Here is an 18,938-nt window from a genome sequence, read left to right on the forward strand (position 1 = left end):
GGGCTGGGGGATGCATGCAAGCGGAAACATGTTGTGCCCCCCTGTAATTGCACCCCATTCCAGAACATGCTGCAGGTGCTGTCACAACAGCATGCTCCATATTATGCTCTCAAATGAGCCTAACAGCCCACCAACCGTGAGACAGCTGCAGCACTGCCCTCTTGCCATGGATGACACTCGTAATCCAGCCAGCAGGCACAATACAGACTTGGCGGTCCTCCTGTTGGTTACCACTTGTGGGCCGACAGGAGAACTGCCTATCTTGTAATGACCCAAGTGTGTAAATATTATCTATCTACAGAAAGAAAAAAAAATATGTACACATGCGAAATTCAGTAAACCAGAAAATGAACACCATTAAACAAATAAAGAGAGGGAGCAAGAAGAGGATGAATGGAAGGGTATATCTAGAGCTTGTGGAGAATTTCCTTATAAGGACTAATTCCCTCACCCGCCAAAGGTGGCATGCTTCATCCTAGGGAACCTCCTCACACTGTGATGCCTAGTTGCAGTGTGGACTACAACTTCCTCACTAGAGGGATGAGCTCAGTGATGTTTTCAGAGGTTTAATAAATACCTTACTAATGAGCACGAAGTGGTGAGGGTACAGCAGGGCATGAAAGGAAAATGGAGATCTAAAACTGGCTCCAAGGTACGTGATACAATTTATTCATGTGTCCTTGGGTCAGGATTAAAAACAAGCAGCGGGCTTAGTGGGCGTAGCCACATCGGCTGGGTTTGTCAAAAGAAGTAGGTCGACATGGTTTCTGCCCTTGACACTCCATAGATGTGTTGCAGCATTCCTCAAGACCTATAAAGCTAATAATTCAGCTCAAGTCTCAAAGTGATATAACAAAAGTCAAAAACTGTAAATATCAAGATACAACACCAGTGGTCCATTTGAATGTCCAAAGCACAGATCCACTGATCATCTCCTGTAAAGGATATTGTACATAGAATTAAGTGGATATCCACATGTAAAATAAATCTAGGACGGCACCCAATTCAGTAACATGGCGTACAAACAATAGTTATTTGTGGGATATTTCATATTTACATCACCCATGCAGCAGAACATCCCACCTGTGCTCTTGTGCCAAACTATGGGGACAGGTGAGTATAACATGGGGTTAGGTTAAGGTTTACCAGCTAATGTCTGGGTTCAGGACTCAACTCAGGCCCTGGCATGAGGCTCAGGCTAAATTCTTTCCTTTAATAGTGTCATAGGAGGTTTGAAATATTTATTTATTAATCAATGGGAAATGACATGTGAGGAGGAAAACAAACCTGAAAAGGTGTTTTCTTAAGTTGATGGAATACCTGATGTGCCTGCTAATATAATTCTGGGGCTAGCTCAGCAGGAAAACACTGCCATACATTTTAAATTCCTATCATGGAATATAGCGGGAATTCCCTCAAAATTAGGGAACAAGGACCGGTTGGGTTTTATTATAGGTTTCGACCTCTTATATCTACAAGAAACCGGGTCCTCTGACAACATCTTTATTGATGATTATTACTCTTTTTGTGTCTGTCCCTAAAACCACGTCTCCATCAGGAAGAGCCAAAGGCGGCATTGTGGTGCTTATTGTGGTAAAATATGGAGCTGTAAAAGCCAAATTTATACGCATATCCCCTTGATACCAACTGATAACGATCTCCAGTTTGGCCAAGGTTAAAATACTATTGGTGAATTTGGTACATCTTCAACAAAGGCAATTGTCAAATAATAGAGTCCTTGCAAATGGAAATTACCTAAGCCACCCCACAAAGTGGCAACCATTATGTATTCTATGGGTTGTGGATTTTAATTGCACAATTTGTAAGTACAACCCCACTCGGTATGATTATGCTTGATGCAGAAAAGGCTTTTGACCGAGTGGGGTGGGATTACCTGTCGCTAGTTATGACTGGTCTTGGTTTTGGAGGCACATTTCTGAACTGGATACAGTCACTATATGATAATCCCACGGCCAAGATCAACTATGCTGGTCTATTATCAGCTTTGTTTACTATTGCTCGGGGAAGCCGCCAGGGGTGTCCCCTATCACCTCTCTTATTTGCCTTATCAATAGAACCATTTCTTTATGCCTTGCGAATACAACCACTCATTATCCCTTTTAAGTTTGGTCCTCACTTATTGAATCTCACAGCCTATGCTGACGACTTTGCCATATATTCAACCGATATCGGTGAGGCGATGCAGGGTATCATACTAGAAGCCAAGAGATTTGGGGATGTCTCTGGCTATAACTTAAATCTAAACAAAACCCAAATATTTGCTAATTACCAACCAGAAGGACTAACTATTGGACTGTGTTCGGCAGCTACTTACTTAGGGGTTAAACTATCTGTACATATTAAGGATTTAATTCAAATAAATTACGATGACCTAGTTAAAAATACTATACCTTTGCTAAAAAAATGGCATAAACTTTTTTTAAATATCATTGGCAGAATTAACTTGATTCGTATGATAATTTTACCTAAATTTCTGTACTTTTTTCGTTCTATTCCTTTGGTATTATGCAATTCTTTTTTAAAAAAATTAGACGGGGTATTCAGTAGTTTCATTTGGGGATATCGTAAAGCCCGTAGATCGATGACACTATTAAAAGGTGCTCTCGATATGGGAGGGCTGAATTTCCCGGACTTTAAGCTGTACTTTTGGGCAGCATTTGTTGGACGCTTACGATACTTAATTAACTCTGAAGGTACAGAAAAGCAACCTTATTTTCTTACATTTATGTTTGATCTAGATGCGAAAATGTTTTTATGGAGAATTAATGACCCCAAATTTGGCGTAATATCCAGGCCTTCTGTAACGTGAATTTTTTCCATCCTAATTTAGTTTTGTGGGGAAACCCCGGCTTACCGGGAATATTTAACGATGGATTAACTAACATATGGGAAATACATGGAATAAAAAAGTTAGGGGACCTGTATAGAGCATAAGAGTTCCTAAGCTTTGAAACACTTACAATTTTATATAATATCCCTGACTCCACGAAGTTCAAGTACCTGCAGCTACTCGACTTTTTTACTCGAAAAATTAAACTAAAGAATATTTCTGATTCAAGCATATGGGATAATCTCTATTCACAGGAAACTAAATTATTAATTAGTGGCTGTTATAAATCTCTCAACACTTATAGAAACATGTACTGCAATATAATATCAGAGAAGTGGACAAGGATGTTAGGGACCAATATTACTCCGGCTGTAATAAGCTCATCTCTACGTAATATCAATAATTTGGTCTCATCATCAAGTTTAAGATTGCTGCAATTTATAATAACCTGTATGCTTTACCATACCCCAGAAAGAATAACCAAATGGGCCTCGAATAGCATATATAGTGAACGCACTAAGTGCCCCAAATGTGCGTTGGTTGCAGCAGATTTGGTGCACATATTCCACACTTGCCCTAAACTATCAGAATTTTGGACATCTTTTCAGAATATAATAATACTGAAATTAGGGAATGTATCCCCCTTAGATTCTGCGTTAGTTATGTTAGACGCTAATGGTAGGAATATCCCACATAAACCCTCATTTACTAATATGGTAACCTGCGCTAAACTTATAATTGCTCGCGCTTGGATTTCCCCTAAACCCCCACACATAATGGAATGGTGGTCTCTTCTTATTGAAATTCTTAGTATGGAATTAGCGCTGGCTAGGCTTAGGGGTACTAAATCTCTAGCTAAATTCAATAAGATTTGAGGGGTCTCTCATATTTTAGTTTAAAAAATCATGTTTAATCTAGATCATTACTGTCTTCTGTTCTATATGTGCCAAGATACATGTATATATTTTGTTTGGATCTAACAAGAATTTTGTCAAATGATCTAATGCCAACTTAACGCTAACTTTGTAGACGTCTAGATTATTTCTTTTGATTTGACTCATTTTTGTATACTGTTGGTTCTTGTGTTGCTAATAAAAACAAAATAAAAAAAACAATTTGTAAGTACAGTTCTCAGTGTGTGTGTGGGCTGGAAGACACTAAAGTTCAACCCTTTGTTCACTTTATTTACTCTCCTCACGGTGAAGTCCTAAATTCTATTCTTGTGGCAAATTATCTAAGTTTTTTAAACAATTATGACTGCAATCTTTTCTCGTAGTACCCAACCTTTATTGGTGGTGGTAGGGTTAGCTCTATCGATTTCATGCTAATGACAAAAAAATGTTACCACTCTCATTCCGGATTTTATAGTTAAGAAAAATTGTGCAAGTGATCACTACCTTCTTATTTGTTTCTCTTAACTTAAAACAAAAAATGGGGCATAGTGATGAACGTCCAATTCTATACAACTCCAATAAAGGCATTAGATTGAACTGGGGACAGGTAAACCCTTTAAAATCTGAAGATATTATTATAAGTAACTATAATTTAGTAGATGGGTGCCTGCAGCTAGATTCCTCCCTGGCAGAACTGGTTCGGAAGTTACTTTGCTGTGACATAGACCAGAGGCTGATCAGAAATGTCATCCAAAAGCAACTCTTAGTGGTTTGATGGTTTAATACTGAATGCTCCAAGGCCCACAAGGAATTAAAAACTGCCCTACATATCACCCTCCTTGATAGAGAGTTCATTAAAATCACGAGGCATAAAAATAAAAAGGTGATCCTGGAAGATGGAACTGAGGAGGATGGCGTAGGAGGACTTTTGAAAAAGCAGGATCTCTCATAGATTACAAAAAATGTGGCAAATTATAAATTGCCCATTGTTCACCGAAGATGCAAAGCAGATGGACTCACTAATCTTAGGTGAAATGTGGGAATCCCACTTTCCTGGTATTTTTAATCCCTTACGTAAGGTGTTAGAGGGGGAACCAGGGGAAATATCCATTAGCTTTAGCCATACAACTTAGTCTGTCCATCACTGTTGAGGAAGTGGGGGTAGCTTTAATGTAGGGTATCTGTCTGAAAGACCCTCGGTGCAGATGGGGTGTCCCTTAACCTTTTAAAAAGATATCCAAATCTCAGGGCATCTCTACTAACATCATTTTTAAAGCAGCCATCATCACCCCAGTGCCTGTGTCATGGAAGGGAGCAATTGAGGTCCCTGTCTTCAATAAGGGCGATAGAAGTGAGCCGGCATTTTACAGGCGTCTGGTAGGTGAGAAGATTAGTCTTTAAAAGGGAGTACTCCACATGCTCTAGATAAACCCTTCCTTTCAGCTTCTTCTTGCTTACTCTCTTTCTTTCTTTATTAGACCCAGGTGTTTATTTTGTGGTTTACTTAAGTATTTGGGTAGGTAACTCCTGCTGGTCTCTAAATCTCCCGTGGCCCCATTTCTGCGTTTTGATTTGTTTTCACATGCAAAATTCTACATGATTAATACATGCGGATTTTGGAATAGGTGAAAAATCTTTGTATGTAAAGTTTGTTTATTAAACATACTCTGGAAATATACCAACATCATGTATGTGCTGCGTGGATTATTTGTTATTTCCAAAAAGATTACACATGTACTCAAAATTAAAGAGCGATTCAGTAAGAGTAATTATTTGGTCTTTTGATGAATCGGGTTCATAATTTCTCGGATACTCTTTAAAGTACAACCACAAATTGTGACATGTTTTTCTTTCTCCTCAATTCTGGTCAGTAGCAGAGATGAAAATCTCAATTGCTGAAGTTTTTACATATGATTGCATGCAGACAGAAAAGCAATAAAAGGACAGAAAGAGTTAAAAAGAAAGAGATGAGATAGAAACTGACCCTCAATGAGAGATAGCAACCAAGATAGTAATGCAGAGAGATACTTTGAGAAAACTATATACAGAGGTACTAAGTCACATTTTGGGTATGAGAATGCATAAAGAAGCTGGCTGATATACAAAATCATATATGGAGTGTAGCAGAAAGAGCTGTCTACACTCACAAGGAATTACAATTCATGCAAATATTTTAAGAAATGTTTATGCTATTTAATGATTATTTGATGCTCATATCCTGCAGTCAAATCATATTTTGGTATGGAACCTCATGTCTGATGAGGTAAGTGGCAGAATCTTGGTACAGCATTCTGCGAGGCGAGATAACTCTGGAAGTGGCAGTTACAGAGCCATCATCGATGGATGAGGTGTGAATAATAAAGCTTCACTTACCTCTACTTACATTGTGTTGTCCTTGGTTTGTACACCACATTTTTTGGAGACGCAGGAGGGGATCCGGAGTCATGCTGTGGTGATGTGTAGTGTGGAACACCTCAACTTGGCGAAAGGCGGATCAGTCTTACAGCGGAAGGTTTTGAATATGGAGCTGGAGTTGTGTGCGAGAAGTGGTCTTCTTATCTAAGAAGATTAAACCCACATTGTTGCTGTCTTGAAGCAAGGAGACTGTTGTGAGTCTAAAGCCTGTGCGATCATCGTTTGAAGGAGACTCGAGACACATCATTGTAGCTTCAAGTCCAAGTTGAGTGGTTATGCTGTATTCTGATGTTGCCGTTACAGAGAGTATACATGCAGTCCGAACAGCAGATTCCGGCAGTGCACTCGAGGTATGTGCTAACTTTTTTATTCAGAGATTAGAGGAACGACTATTCACCCTCTAGCTCTAAACTCCTCATTTTGACTCACAGGCCAGTTGAAGGAGCGCAGAGGAATGCCTACTCGCATTGTAGCTTGTTTTGCCTGTTGAGTTACAATCTGCGCATGAGTGAGTAAGATTCCCCTGATTACAAACAACATCTAGACCGCTCATTTGCTTTATTTATTCTGGGCATTTCTCCTGGTGTTGACTGTGGGAAGCACGGAGGAACATCCTGTTCGCCCTCCAGCTTCTTGTTAATGTTACCAAGATTTAGAACAGTTCATCATTGGAATTGTATTATGTCAAGGTGATTTTGTGACATTCTCATGGTGAACCGTTATTCAATTAGACAACTGTAATGCTAATACATTCTTGTCTAATTAAGTACTTTGACAATTTTACACTTTCATAATTTTTTTATTTGTGTGTGCTGTGGCTATATCAAAATTTAATGTTTTTCTCACCTCATTTATAGATTTTAAATTGTGTGTTGACTTAGGATTTTTAGGCAATCTACGAAATTCAAAATGTTACAGCACCACCTTTCTTTTTATCATCGCCTGCAGAACCATTAATTAAGTGGGCAAAATGGAAGAAAGTATTCTTCAGTTATGCACGAGTTTGTTGAACAAATTTGAGTGCGGAAACAAAGCATGCTTTGTTGTTACATTGTTTAGGAACAGAGGGTCGATATGTTTTACAGGATCTCCCTGAGTTACCCCAAAGTGATGCACACGATTTGAATGAATATGAGATTGCAATAGCTAAATTAGATCAACATTATCTTCCAAAAGTTAGCACAATTTTAGAAAGGTATCATTTTGGGTTAAGGAGTGAAGGTCAAATTGAGTCTGTGGAAGAGTTTATAATAAGTCTGAGGAAATTAACCTCAAATTTTAAATTTGCAACTGCTATTGAACATAAGATCAGGGATCAATTTTTATTGTGATGCAATAGTGACAAGATACGTGAGGAGTTATGGAGGATAGATGAACCACCATTAGATGAAGTATTAATTTTTGCTAAACGTGTTTAACACATGATGAAATGTGTGGAGGAGCTGAAAAAGAGTAAAGAACAAAAATAACAGAAAAGGAAGAAGTGACGGAAGTGTGTGAAGTTAGGACACAAAAAGGTGGGGTAAAGAAAAGAGAAACTGAAGTGAAAAGTCAGAAGAAGTTAGATCCAGAATTTAAGGTTACATGTTTCAGGTGTGGAATGGATGGTCACAAAGCTAATGACAGATCTTGCTGTGCCTGGTCACAGATCGGTAACTACTGTGGCATTAAGGGATATTTTAGCAGGTGCTGTTGCAACAAAAATAAAAGAGAACTAAGACACCCAAAATATGTTAGGAGATTATTCTACATGTCAGAGATTCGAATAAATTGTTTCCCTCTGAGGTGGTTAACATTGATAGGAATCAGGTTTAGATGAAATTTGATTCTTTTCTCACGTATTTCCATTATCTCTAGACAGACTGTTCAGGAACTGTTCTCTATAAAAAATTAACTGCTACCCATGGATATACAGCCTAGAGGTTATGGCGGAGCAAAGATTGAAATGCTTGGCTATTTTGTGGCTGACATCAGATTAGGTGATCAGATGACTGCTGTGAAAGTATATGTAACTTGTCAATGTGATGATTTGCTGGGGTGGGCTCACCAGAGTGAGTTAGGTGTAGGTTTGCAGCTGAACAAAAATCCTCTGGTTCAAGTAGATGAGGTGTGTGTCACTAAGGACACATTTATAAGGGAATTTGAAAGTTTATTTCAAAATAAAATGGGCAAGTTGCTCGGGTACACACATAAGATTAGACTTGGAGTGAGTGCTTGTCCCTTAGTGGCCAAAGTTCGGAGGATACCTCTTCACAAGCTGTAGTTGAAAATGAATTGGCGAGATTGTGTGATCGTGGGGTTATTGAACCTGTTGAGGCGACCAATTGGCTAGCTCCCATTGTAGTAGCACGCAAAGGTAATGGTGACATTCTCCTTTGTGTGGACTTAAGAGCTCTCAACAAAGAAATGATTGTAGAAAAATTTCCTTTGCCTTTTAAATATTAGAAATGGTTACAATGTTTGCTGGATTTTTTCAACACTTGACTTGGTGTCAGCTTATCATCAAATTGAACTTCATGAAGATTCACAAGTTCTCACAGCATACGTTACTCCATTTGGTACATATCGATTTAAAAGGATGGCTTTTGGACTTATTTCAGCAGCTGCTGTTTTTCAGAAGATCATGGGCAGATTTTTGAACGGTTTACCTGGTGTGAAGTGTTACCAGGATGACATTCTCATTTTTGGAGCCAATGTATCCGAGCATGATTACAGAAGTGTGTTGAGAAAATTACAAGAAGCAGGTTTAACACTCAAAGCTGAAAAATGTAAATTCGGTGTTACTGAAGTAAGTTATCTAGGATTCAAGATTACTGAAGTTGGTATCAAACCAAGAACGGAACTTGTGGAAATGATCAGATCGTTAGAGTCTCCAAAGTCGAAGGAGGAACTTGCATCATTTCTCTGGATGGAGGAATACTACAGCAAGTTCATTAGAGACTGCAAGCAAAACATTTAACTTGAGGAAACTATTAAAGAAAAATGTGGAATTTGTATGGGACATGCAATCCAACAGTGAATTTTCCAGGGTTACACAGGAATTGAATGATGCACCCTGTTTGAGTGCTTATACTCCTTTGTGTGATTGGTATGTGATACACGTGCAAAGGGGTAGGGTGCACTTTTGATCCAGATCAAAGATGGCAAGGAGCAAAAAATAGATTGTATGTCTCGGTCTTTTAGATATGCAGAATGTATTTATTCTGTAATTGAAAGAGAATCTCTAGCTGGTCATTGGTCTAATAATAGATTCCTACCGTTTTTGTGGGGAACCAGATTAAGGGGGTCATTATGATTGCTGTTTTTCCGCATCCTCGGGGCCGGCGGAAGCCACCGCCAGCCCCGAGGATGCGGAAAAACCGCAGCGGACTGACCAAAGACCCACCGCCACATTAGGATGGCTGGTGGGCCTGGTTTCTGTCCGCAGCTTTTCCGCCGCGGCCGGATTACAACCGCGGCGGAAAAGATCTAATATGGTGACGGTGTCTCTCAGACACCGTCCGCCATATTAGGATGGGCTATCAATTATGCTTTTCCGCGGCGGTTTTCTGCCGTGGAAAAGCATACGGAACTTCACTGCGGGGGCCCGTTGCGGGCCCCCTAGGTGAAGTGGGGGTAGAGGTGGTGCACATAGGGGGTACCTATGGTACCCCCCTGCATGTGCATGCAGAAAGCGGCAGGCATCGTGCGGTGCCTGCCTCTTTCTGCATGCACATGCAATGACTGCATTTTTAACATTGCCGCGGGTGCAGCTTGAAGCCGCACCCGCCGCAATGTTAAAAATAGAGAATGTGACCGCCAGGGTGGCGGTCACATCCTAATTGCACAGGAGGGAACTCCGCATGCCATGCGGAGGTTTCCTCCTGCTCTGGGGTCCGGACGGACGCAAGTCCGTCCGCGATCCTAATCGACCCCTTAATGTTCATACTGACCACAAGCCGTTAGTTGAAGTATTTTCAAGGAAAGGTATTGATTCAGTATCCTCTACCATCAGGAGATGGATGGTGAGTTTACAAGAATTTAGTTTTGATGTTAAGTATGTTCCAGAAGCAAGCAATCAGTCTGCGGATTGTTTTTCCAGATTGGTGAAGTCACTGAAACTGATTTGATTGTTGTTGATGACTTTGAGGAGGAAGAAGTTATAAGTGTTTGTGAAGTTACTGATGGGACCATATCTGAGAAGGAATGGCTAGAAGAATTACAGCTGGATGAAGAATTGGCTTTAGTCATACGAGTAGTGAGTTCGGGTAATTTGAGTGCAGCAGAGTTGGGTACTCACAACGGTAAGTGGGGTACAATTCTAGAAGAATTAGCGGTTGACAAAGGATTTTTACTAAGAGGTACAAAATTGATTCCACTGGTAAAGTTGAGACATAAGGTGCTACAGCTTGCTAATGAAGGTCACATGGGTATTGTGAAAAGCAAAGGGAGACTTCCCAGAGATTTTTGGTGGCTCTCACTTGATCATGATGTAGAGTGTATGATAAGAGATTGTGGGGAGTGTGTAATTTTTGATAAAAGTCTCAAGACTAATCAATTGCCCATGGTTTGTAGAACATTGTCAAAATATCCTTGGGAAAAGTTTGCAATGGATATTATTGGGGCCATAAGAGGTGAACATTCCACTCCTTACATTATAGTTATGGGGGATTTATATTCAAGATGGGTTGAAGTATTGTGTGTGCAGGGCATTTCTTCTTCAGCTGTGATCAGATTTCCTGAGGGCATGTTCAAAAGAGAGAGTTTTCCCAGGTACCTCCTTACTGAGAATGGAGTACAATTGTGCTCTCATGAGACAGAATCATACTTGTTGAAGTGTGGGATTGAGCATAATAAATCAGCTTTATATCCCCCTGAAATTAATGGTGCCATAGAAAGACTTATTAAGACTTTAAAAGAAGGTATACAGCGAGCTAGAGTGAATTGTTTGGATTGGGTGAAGGAACTGTCAAATAGATTGATGGGCTTTGGTTTGTCTTCGAATGGCTCTATGGGCAGCTCTCCTTTTGAATTATTCAAGGGGAGATCTCCATCAACAAGTATGTGTCCTGGTTGGATGCACTGGAATAAAGTATGTGTTGACAGCACAACAGGTGAATGGAGAGAGAAAGACATTTTTACCCTACTCAAAAGAAAAGAACATTTTGACTCCAACAAGAATGTGAGAAATGCTGATGTCAGTGTGGTTGATTTTGTTAAAATTAGAGCTCCAAAATGGTGTGCGGATTGGTCAAAATTTACAAGGAAACTACAAGTGATCAAATGTTTTAGGAATGCAGTTAAGACACACGATGGTTGCATTTGGAACAAGAGTTGGGTTGCTGTGTTTAGGCAGCAACAAATATATTCTTCCAATACGGCATTTATTCTGCAACCATTTGGGGGTCGAGTCCGTGATTCTGGTTTACAAGGTTCTTGAAGAGGTATTCCTACAGTTCACAGGAGGAGTGGTAGAGAGACCAGGAAACCTGCATATCTTAAGGATTTTTATGTTGTATAAAATATTCCCATTTCTCCTTTCCTTTTGTTCTATTGTGCTGTTATTCATAACCTTGTACATTGTTTAGGCAGCATTATCTTGGGGTTTGTTTTTGTCATTTTTGGCGAAGGTTGGGTGTTTATATATTGTTCTTTATATTTTTTGTGTGCATTTTGTTGTATTGGAGGGAGAAGTGTGGCATGGAACTTCATGTCTGATGAGGTCAGTGACAGAATCTTGGGACAGGATTCTGTGAGGCGGGAGAACTCTGGAAGTGGCAGTTAAAGAGCAATCACCGTTGGATTAGGTGTGAATAATAAAGCTTCACTAACCTCTACTTACATTGTGTTGACCTTGGGTTGTACACCACAGAAATCCATGGAGATATCCCACTCACAGAGGAGACTGCACTAATGGTAGGGTAATCTGTAAAATCCTCCATAAACCATTGCTTTGGAAATCCCTTAATCTCTCTACCAATTGATTTTACTTCATGGCTATACCGTGATGGATTTCAGGGCTTTCTCAGGCATGGGGTCATCTTTCATGGGACTACCCAGGCAGCTTCACGCTAACGTTCCACTACGTCATGCCGTAGCAGCCAGATCATTACACCAGCACAGCGTTAGCTTCACTCCCTCCCCAATGTCCTCCAATTCCACTACCACTCTCCGATCACCTTGATAATCAGAGTTACACCAACCACAAGAGGTACTGTGGTGTTGCATGCTGGTATTTGGATTATTAATGTTTTATTTACCAGAATATACATTGTGAACATGTAAAGAAATTGCCCGTGTGTGAAAATTGAAGAAAGAGAAACATAAAATTAAATCACGAATGGAGTAGAGAAATCTACTTTCACAAGCTGGAAAAGACCAAAGCAGTCAAGCAACAAATCACTACCACGTGTTGTGTGGATACTATACGGGGAAACAAACTTTACAATGCAACTTTTACAATGCACTACCATGACAACAAAACTTTTACAACGCAAGATCCATTACAAGGTAATGCCATTACAACGCAACCATTACAACGCATGACACTACAACGCATACCATTACAATGCATGTCATAACAATGCAGTCATTGCAATGCATACCATTACAACGCATACCATCACAACGCATAGTATCCTTACATTAGCTAAAACATACCCTACTGTTGCACCCCCTGGAGTTCGAATAGTAATTTTTACCCCTACACTATCCAACACTTACACTACTGTTGCACCCCCTGGAGTTAGAATAGTAATTTTTACCCCTACACTATCCAACACTTACCCTACTGTTGCACCCCTCTGGAGTTAGAATAGTAATTTTCACCCCTACACTATCCAATACTTACCATACATGCAATGTAATGGTATGCGTTGTAATGGTATGCGTTGTAAAGGTAGTATGCGTTGTAATGGAATGCGTTGTAAAGGTAGTTTTAAAAAATTCGTTGTAATGGCATGTGTTGTAATGGGATGGGTTGTAATGGATGTTGCGTTGTAAAAAATGTGTTGTAAAGGTATGTGTTGTAAAAGTATGTGTTGTAACGTCATACATCCCTATACAATGTCAGTCTGGCAGAGGATATGCCACTGAAGTCCCCTTCTTGACTTTCTTCCAAGTGGCTCTTTTTGCTTAACAATATAACTTCCCTCCTCAGCAATTCATGCGGTCAATTAGCATGCACTAATTTCTTGTACCGATTCGTGTATTAGCAAATAATGATAACTTACTTTAATTAGATCCATTTCCCCATAGTAAGCAGCAGCATGCAGCAGGCTGCTTCCGTCAATGCATCTAGAGAAACAGTGACAAACAGAAGTATGAACAAAAGATGGCAAGCAAAGATGTTGAGTTTTTAAGGCCCAGAAAATGATCAGAGATAGCACACAAGAAGAACCCACAAACATCACATGGCCCTGCTCCTATGTTTTTACATTGTGCCATTTTGAATGATTCCATGGAGTATACATTCACAAAAAAATATTCCAGGATTTTGGCCTGCAGATAGCAGGTTGCATGCAAATTTACTTTAAAAACAACAAACCTAAAAACAAGCACAACATTTTTCCCAATGCTAAGTACATAAGTACGCTGGAAGATTTACTCCATAGCGCATTGTAATACATGGATATTGCTTAATCTGAAATTAATATTTTACGTGATTTTCAAACTAACACTTAACATATTTTGGAGACATGAAAGGAAAAAAGATTCTTGCCTTTTTCTGCAGCTGTAGTAAGATCCTAGGGGCAGATTTACAAGCCCCTTGCGCCTCATTTACGCCGCCGTTGCTTCACTTTTGTGATGCAGCGGCGGCACAAATCCTGCGCCATGGTGCGGGGTACTTACAACGGGACGCATCTGGGAAATGCGTCACGTTGTAAAGCCCTGCACCACATGTAGGCGTTCCTGCACAGGGGGGGGGGTTTCGGCGCAGAAACGCCTCCTAAAAGTGGCTGAGTGAAATCTACAGGATTTCTCTCGGTGACGTTTAGGCCCATGCTGTGTCAAAACCCTGCGCCTGCCTAAAGCAGGCGTAAGGATTGACGCAGCATTAACTAGATAGGGCCCCCAGAGCATTGCTGGAGCTGCGTCGCGCTTGCAACGCATCTCCAGAAATGCGCCACTTTTACGGCACAGATGCGTCACGCATCTGTGCCGTTTTTACCCCATGGTGCGCCGCATTGTAAATGCGGCGCATCCAGGATGGCGGAGCTGTGGCGCACAATAGCTGGCGCATCCCTGCTGATATGCAGGGATGTGCCAGATATTGTAAATATGCCCCCCGGTATTTAACACCAAGGCCCTCATTACGATGTAGGCAGTCGGACGGCCTACAGCTATCTTGGTGGACAGGAGACTGCCCGACAAGCAGTCGGTGGTCCAACCACCGAATTAGGATGGGACCATCATCCTGGTCATAGGTAAGAGCTCTGTTACACAGCAAAAAACAGTGTAAAATAGCACTTTGTGCACATCCATGCACCGTGTACCATGCACAATGCGGTGGATGGCACACAGTGTATGGATGTAAGTGTGGGTACTACATGTGCCCCCAGGGCCCATTTGCAGTGGCCCACAAGGGACGGGGGGCATGTTTGTCTTGTCAGTGTTAAGTTTTAATTGGTTCAAGTTCATCCAGTTAGTGACTGCCAAAAGACATAACAGGAAAGAGTTGTCTGAATGAAATAAATATGAATCAAGATGGAGAAAAATGTGGTTGTCATATGCATATGCTGCAAAAGCAATGCCAAACAATTCTTAAAATGAGCAAGAGGGGTTCGTAGTGGTTAAAAAGAGTTGAGCTAGTGGAGGAGTACTGTTGAACAACTCAAATCACAGAGAGAAAAAAGGATGCTAAGGAGGAAGCCAGCAAAAACATGACAGCTAGATAAGTGATGCATTAAAATGTCAATAAACAGCAGATAAATCAAGTAGGATCAGGGCAGCTGCACCTCCCTGATTCAAAACGTGTAGGCGGTCAACGGTTATAGATAATAGAGATGACTAAGTTGATGATCTGGGCAAAAGCTAGACTGCTTGATGTGATGCAAGAGGTTAGTTTCAGGGTAAGCAGAAAGCTACAGATTGGTGTGTTTTATAAGGATTTTTAAGGAGATAAGAAGAAAGAAAATAGTATACATATATATATACATAGTCCTATGCTTAAAGACTTTGCTGTATAAATGGCAAACGACTTTGTCATTTTCTATCTCGGCGTGGATAGCACTGTGCTAATCCTATGCTTAAAAACTTTGATAGAAAAACAGACCTTTGAGGTGAGCAGATCTAGAGTGTTGCTGGTGTTGAGAGTGCTCTAACAGGAGCTGCTTTCCACCTAAACTGGAGAACTACCCAGAGTTCTCTCCTTCTTTTTTGCATATATATATATATATATATATATATTAAGTCCAAAAGTTGCCCTGAAGCAAGGACGCCCACGCTTACTGAGTGCTTCAGCAAAGCCTTTATTTAGCAGATCCGGCATTTACAGCTCACAAAGCAAAGTCCCAACGCGTTTCAGAGCCTGGAAGCTCCTTCATCAGAGGTGGCGCTGTATGAACTGACCAGCTTGCTCGTGTGCCTCGGGACTGCATGCAGATATATCTGCCCACGTGGATGTAATTAGTGAGTCATCAGATATGCATGCTGGGGCACGTAGTTCATTTAAAGCAAAACGGTATTCCCCATGTGGGTGCAGTTCAAAATACAGTGTCATGTTCTTTCATAATACCTGCCCGAGTGGGCTGAGCACAAAATACCAGGAACCGCTTGTTGTCCTCAGAAGCGCCTCGAGGTCTGCACTTTCAAACCTTGGCTCCATTTCCAAATCGATGGCAGGGCATCCTTCTCGGCCAGGCTGCCGAGTTAAATTAAGTCCAAAAGTTGCCCTGAAGCAAGGACGCCCACGCTTACTGAGTGCTTCAGCAAAGCCTTTATTTAGCAGATCCGGCATTTACAGCTCACAAAGCAAAGTCCCAACGCGTTTCAGAGCCTGGAAGCTCCTTCATCAGAGGTGGCGCTGTATGAACTGACCAGCTTGCTCGTGTGCCTCGGGACTGCATGCAGATATATCTGCCCACGTGGATGTAATTAGTGAGTCATCAGATATGCATGCTGGGGCACGTAGTATAGTATGAAAGAACATGACACTGTATTTTGAACTGCACCCACATGGGGAATACCGTTTTGCTTTAAATGAACTACGTGCCCCAGCATGCATATCTGATGACTCACTAATTACATCCACGTGGGCAGATATATCTGCATGCAGTCCCGAGGCACACGAGCAAGCTGGTCAGTTCATACAGCGCCACCTCTGATGAAGGAGCTTCCAGGCTCTGAAACGCGTTGGGACTTTGCTTTGTGAGCTGTAAATGCCGGATCTGCTAAATAAAGGCTTTGCTGAAGCACTCAGTAAGCGTGGGCGTCCTTGCTTCAGGGCAACTTTTGGACTTAATTTAACTCGGCAGCCTGGCCGAGAAGGATGCCCTGCCATCGATTTGGAAATGGAGCCAAGGTTTGAAAGTGCAGACCTCGAGGCGCTTCTGAGGACAACAAGCGGTTCCTGGTATTTTGTGCTCAGCCCACTCGGGCAGGTATTATGAAAGAACATGACACTGTATTTTGAACTGCACCCACATGGGGAATACCGTTTTGCTTTAAATTGAACTGCACCCACATGGGGAATACCGTTTTGCTTTAAATGAACTACGTGCCCCAGCATGCATATCTGATGACTCACTAATTACATCCACGTGGGCAGATATATCTGCATGCAGTCCCGAGGCACACGAGCAAGCTGGTCAGTTCATACAGCGCCACCTCTGATGAAGGAGCTTCCAGGCTCTGAAACGCGTTGGGACTTTGCTTTGTGAGCTGTAAATGCCGGATCTGCTAAATAAAGGCTTTGCTGAAGCACTCAGTAAGCGTGGGCGTCCTTGCTTCAGGGCAACTTTTGGACTTAATATATATATATATATATATATATATATATATATATATATATATATAGCGGCTCCAAACATCCACAGACAATCTGTCCGAAAGGAAAGCAGCACACGCAGGGGGTAGTTCCACAGCAAGATTTTATTCAGGGAACTTTACAGCATACGACGTGTTTCGCCAAAGGGCTTCCTCAAGATGTGCAAAGAGCGGAGGCGCTCGACTCATTTAAAAGGTGTCATACATCCACATTGGAGATAGAGAACAAAGAAGGACTATACAGCTATTGTCGTGAGGGTCCGCCATCTTAAGATGGTGTATATCAACATAAATTTAACCATGTATCCAATTAAACATTTGTAACTGTTGGTGAGATACTCAAAATGTTACATGCCCCCACAAATACTATTAACGTATAAATGCTACACTAATAATTCAGCCCATGATGGGCAGCAGTAGTCCGATTCTCTCCCTCGCATGTATCAAGCCCAGAATGGGCACAACACCGAACAGGCCTGATGTATCCAATTTATAAAGTGCAACAATTATAATACTAGACACTGAGCAACATATATAATACTGTCATATAAAATAATGACACATTAGATGCCCTGGCTGCACTCTAAAAGTGCGTGCGTGGGCCAATATTAAAGCACAATTGCTCATACTGCAGTGTCACACGTGCACCATTAATAGAAAATACATTGGTAAATACCCAAATCTCTCCCTGGATGGGCATGAATATATCGCCTGAACGATTGTTCTCAAAAATAAATTGAATGTTCAAATACTTCTATCATTTCATAGGTTACAATACATGATTACCAGAATTAATCAAAGTTAATCAAAACATGGGAAGATACAAAAAGAGAATACAATGTGATAAGCCAAAATAAGATGTACATAATTATCAAGAATATCCAGACATAGCAACATATGCAGATTGCTTACCCCAAATGTACCGATAGCTCTTCGTGCATATTAAGGTCATTGGGATGTTTACTCTGCAAATCTATTATGAATCTGGACTCAAGCCGTCTAAGCTTTAGAAGGCGATCCCCTCCCCTAATATTAGCCGGAACACTATCGAGACAAATATAAGATAACAGATCCCTGTTACTATTGTGCTTCTTCTCAAAGTGCCTTGCTACGGGGTAGGTGACATATTTTTTGGCAATAGCACGCATGTGCTCTAATATTCTCAATTTAACAGCATTAGTAGTGCTGCCGATGTAATTCAAACCACAAGGGCAGGTGAGACAGTAAATGGCATATGATGTGGAACATGTCAGGAATTTGGTGATTTTTTTAGGTGTGACTAGACCAGGTATCTTGAAAGTAAGCATCCGCCTACTATACATGCAGGCCTTGCACCGGCCACAGGGGTAAAAACCAGTAAGTACAGGAAGTTTGGAAATGCTTTCAGGGGCAGAGTAATGACTAGAGACCAAATGGTCCCTAAGAGATCTGGCCTTCCTAAAAGTGACTAGCGGATTGCTAGGCAAATCCGCTTTGATGATGTCAGACATTAAAATATTCCAGTTCTTTTTAAGTATCTTTTTAACCTGCCCTGCATTTCGTGAGAAGGTAGTAATGAGGCAAAACGCCCCATTATTGGATTTTGCAGTCTTCTTAGATTTTAACAGTTCTTTCCTCTTCATCTTTTTAGCTCTATCATATGCACGAGCTAAAACACCATCACTGTAGCCCCTTATCCTGAATCTTTGAAGGCTAGCATCCGCTGCCTTCTTGAAGTCATCCTCATTAGAATTGTTCCGCCTTAACCTTAAAAATTCTCCATAGGGAATACTTTCTACTAATTGGCGGGGATGACTACTTGTGGCAAAGAGGGT

At 41.0% G+C, this 18,938-nt stretch overlaps 1 protein-coding gene across 1 annotated transcript in view; it reads right to left on the reverse strand.

Annotated features, from left to right (window-relative positions):
• Positions 1-18,938, reverse strand: part of LOC147751412 (transient receptor potential cation channel subfamily A member 1-like) — a 978,460-nt gene that overhangs the window by 425,141 nt on the left and 534,381 nt on the right. Inside the window, exon 5 of the mRNA XM_086938479.1 lies at positions 13,371-13,434. Within this exon, the coding sequence (XP_086794605.1) occupies positions 13,371-13,434 (64 nt within the window). The remainder of the gene's footprint in view (positions 1-13,370; positions 13,435-18,938) is intronic.

This window comes from Lissotriton vulgaris, chromosome 1_1, assembly GCF_964263255.1.
Source record: "Lissotriton vulgaris chromosome 1_1, aLisVul1.2, whole genome shotgun sequence".
Lineage (NCBI taxonomy): Eukaryota > Metazoa > Chordata > Amphibia > Caudata > Salamandridae > Lissotriton > Lissotriton vulgaris.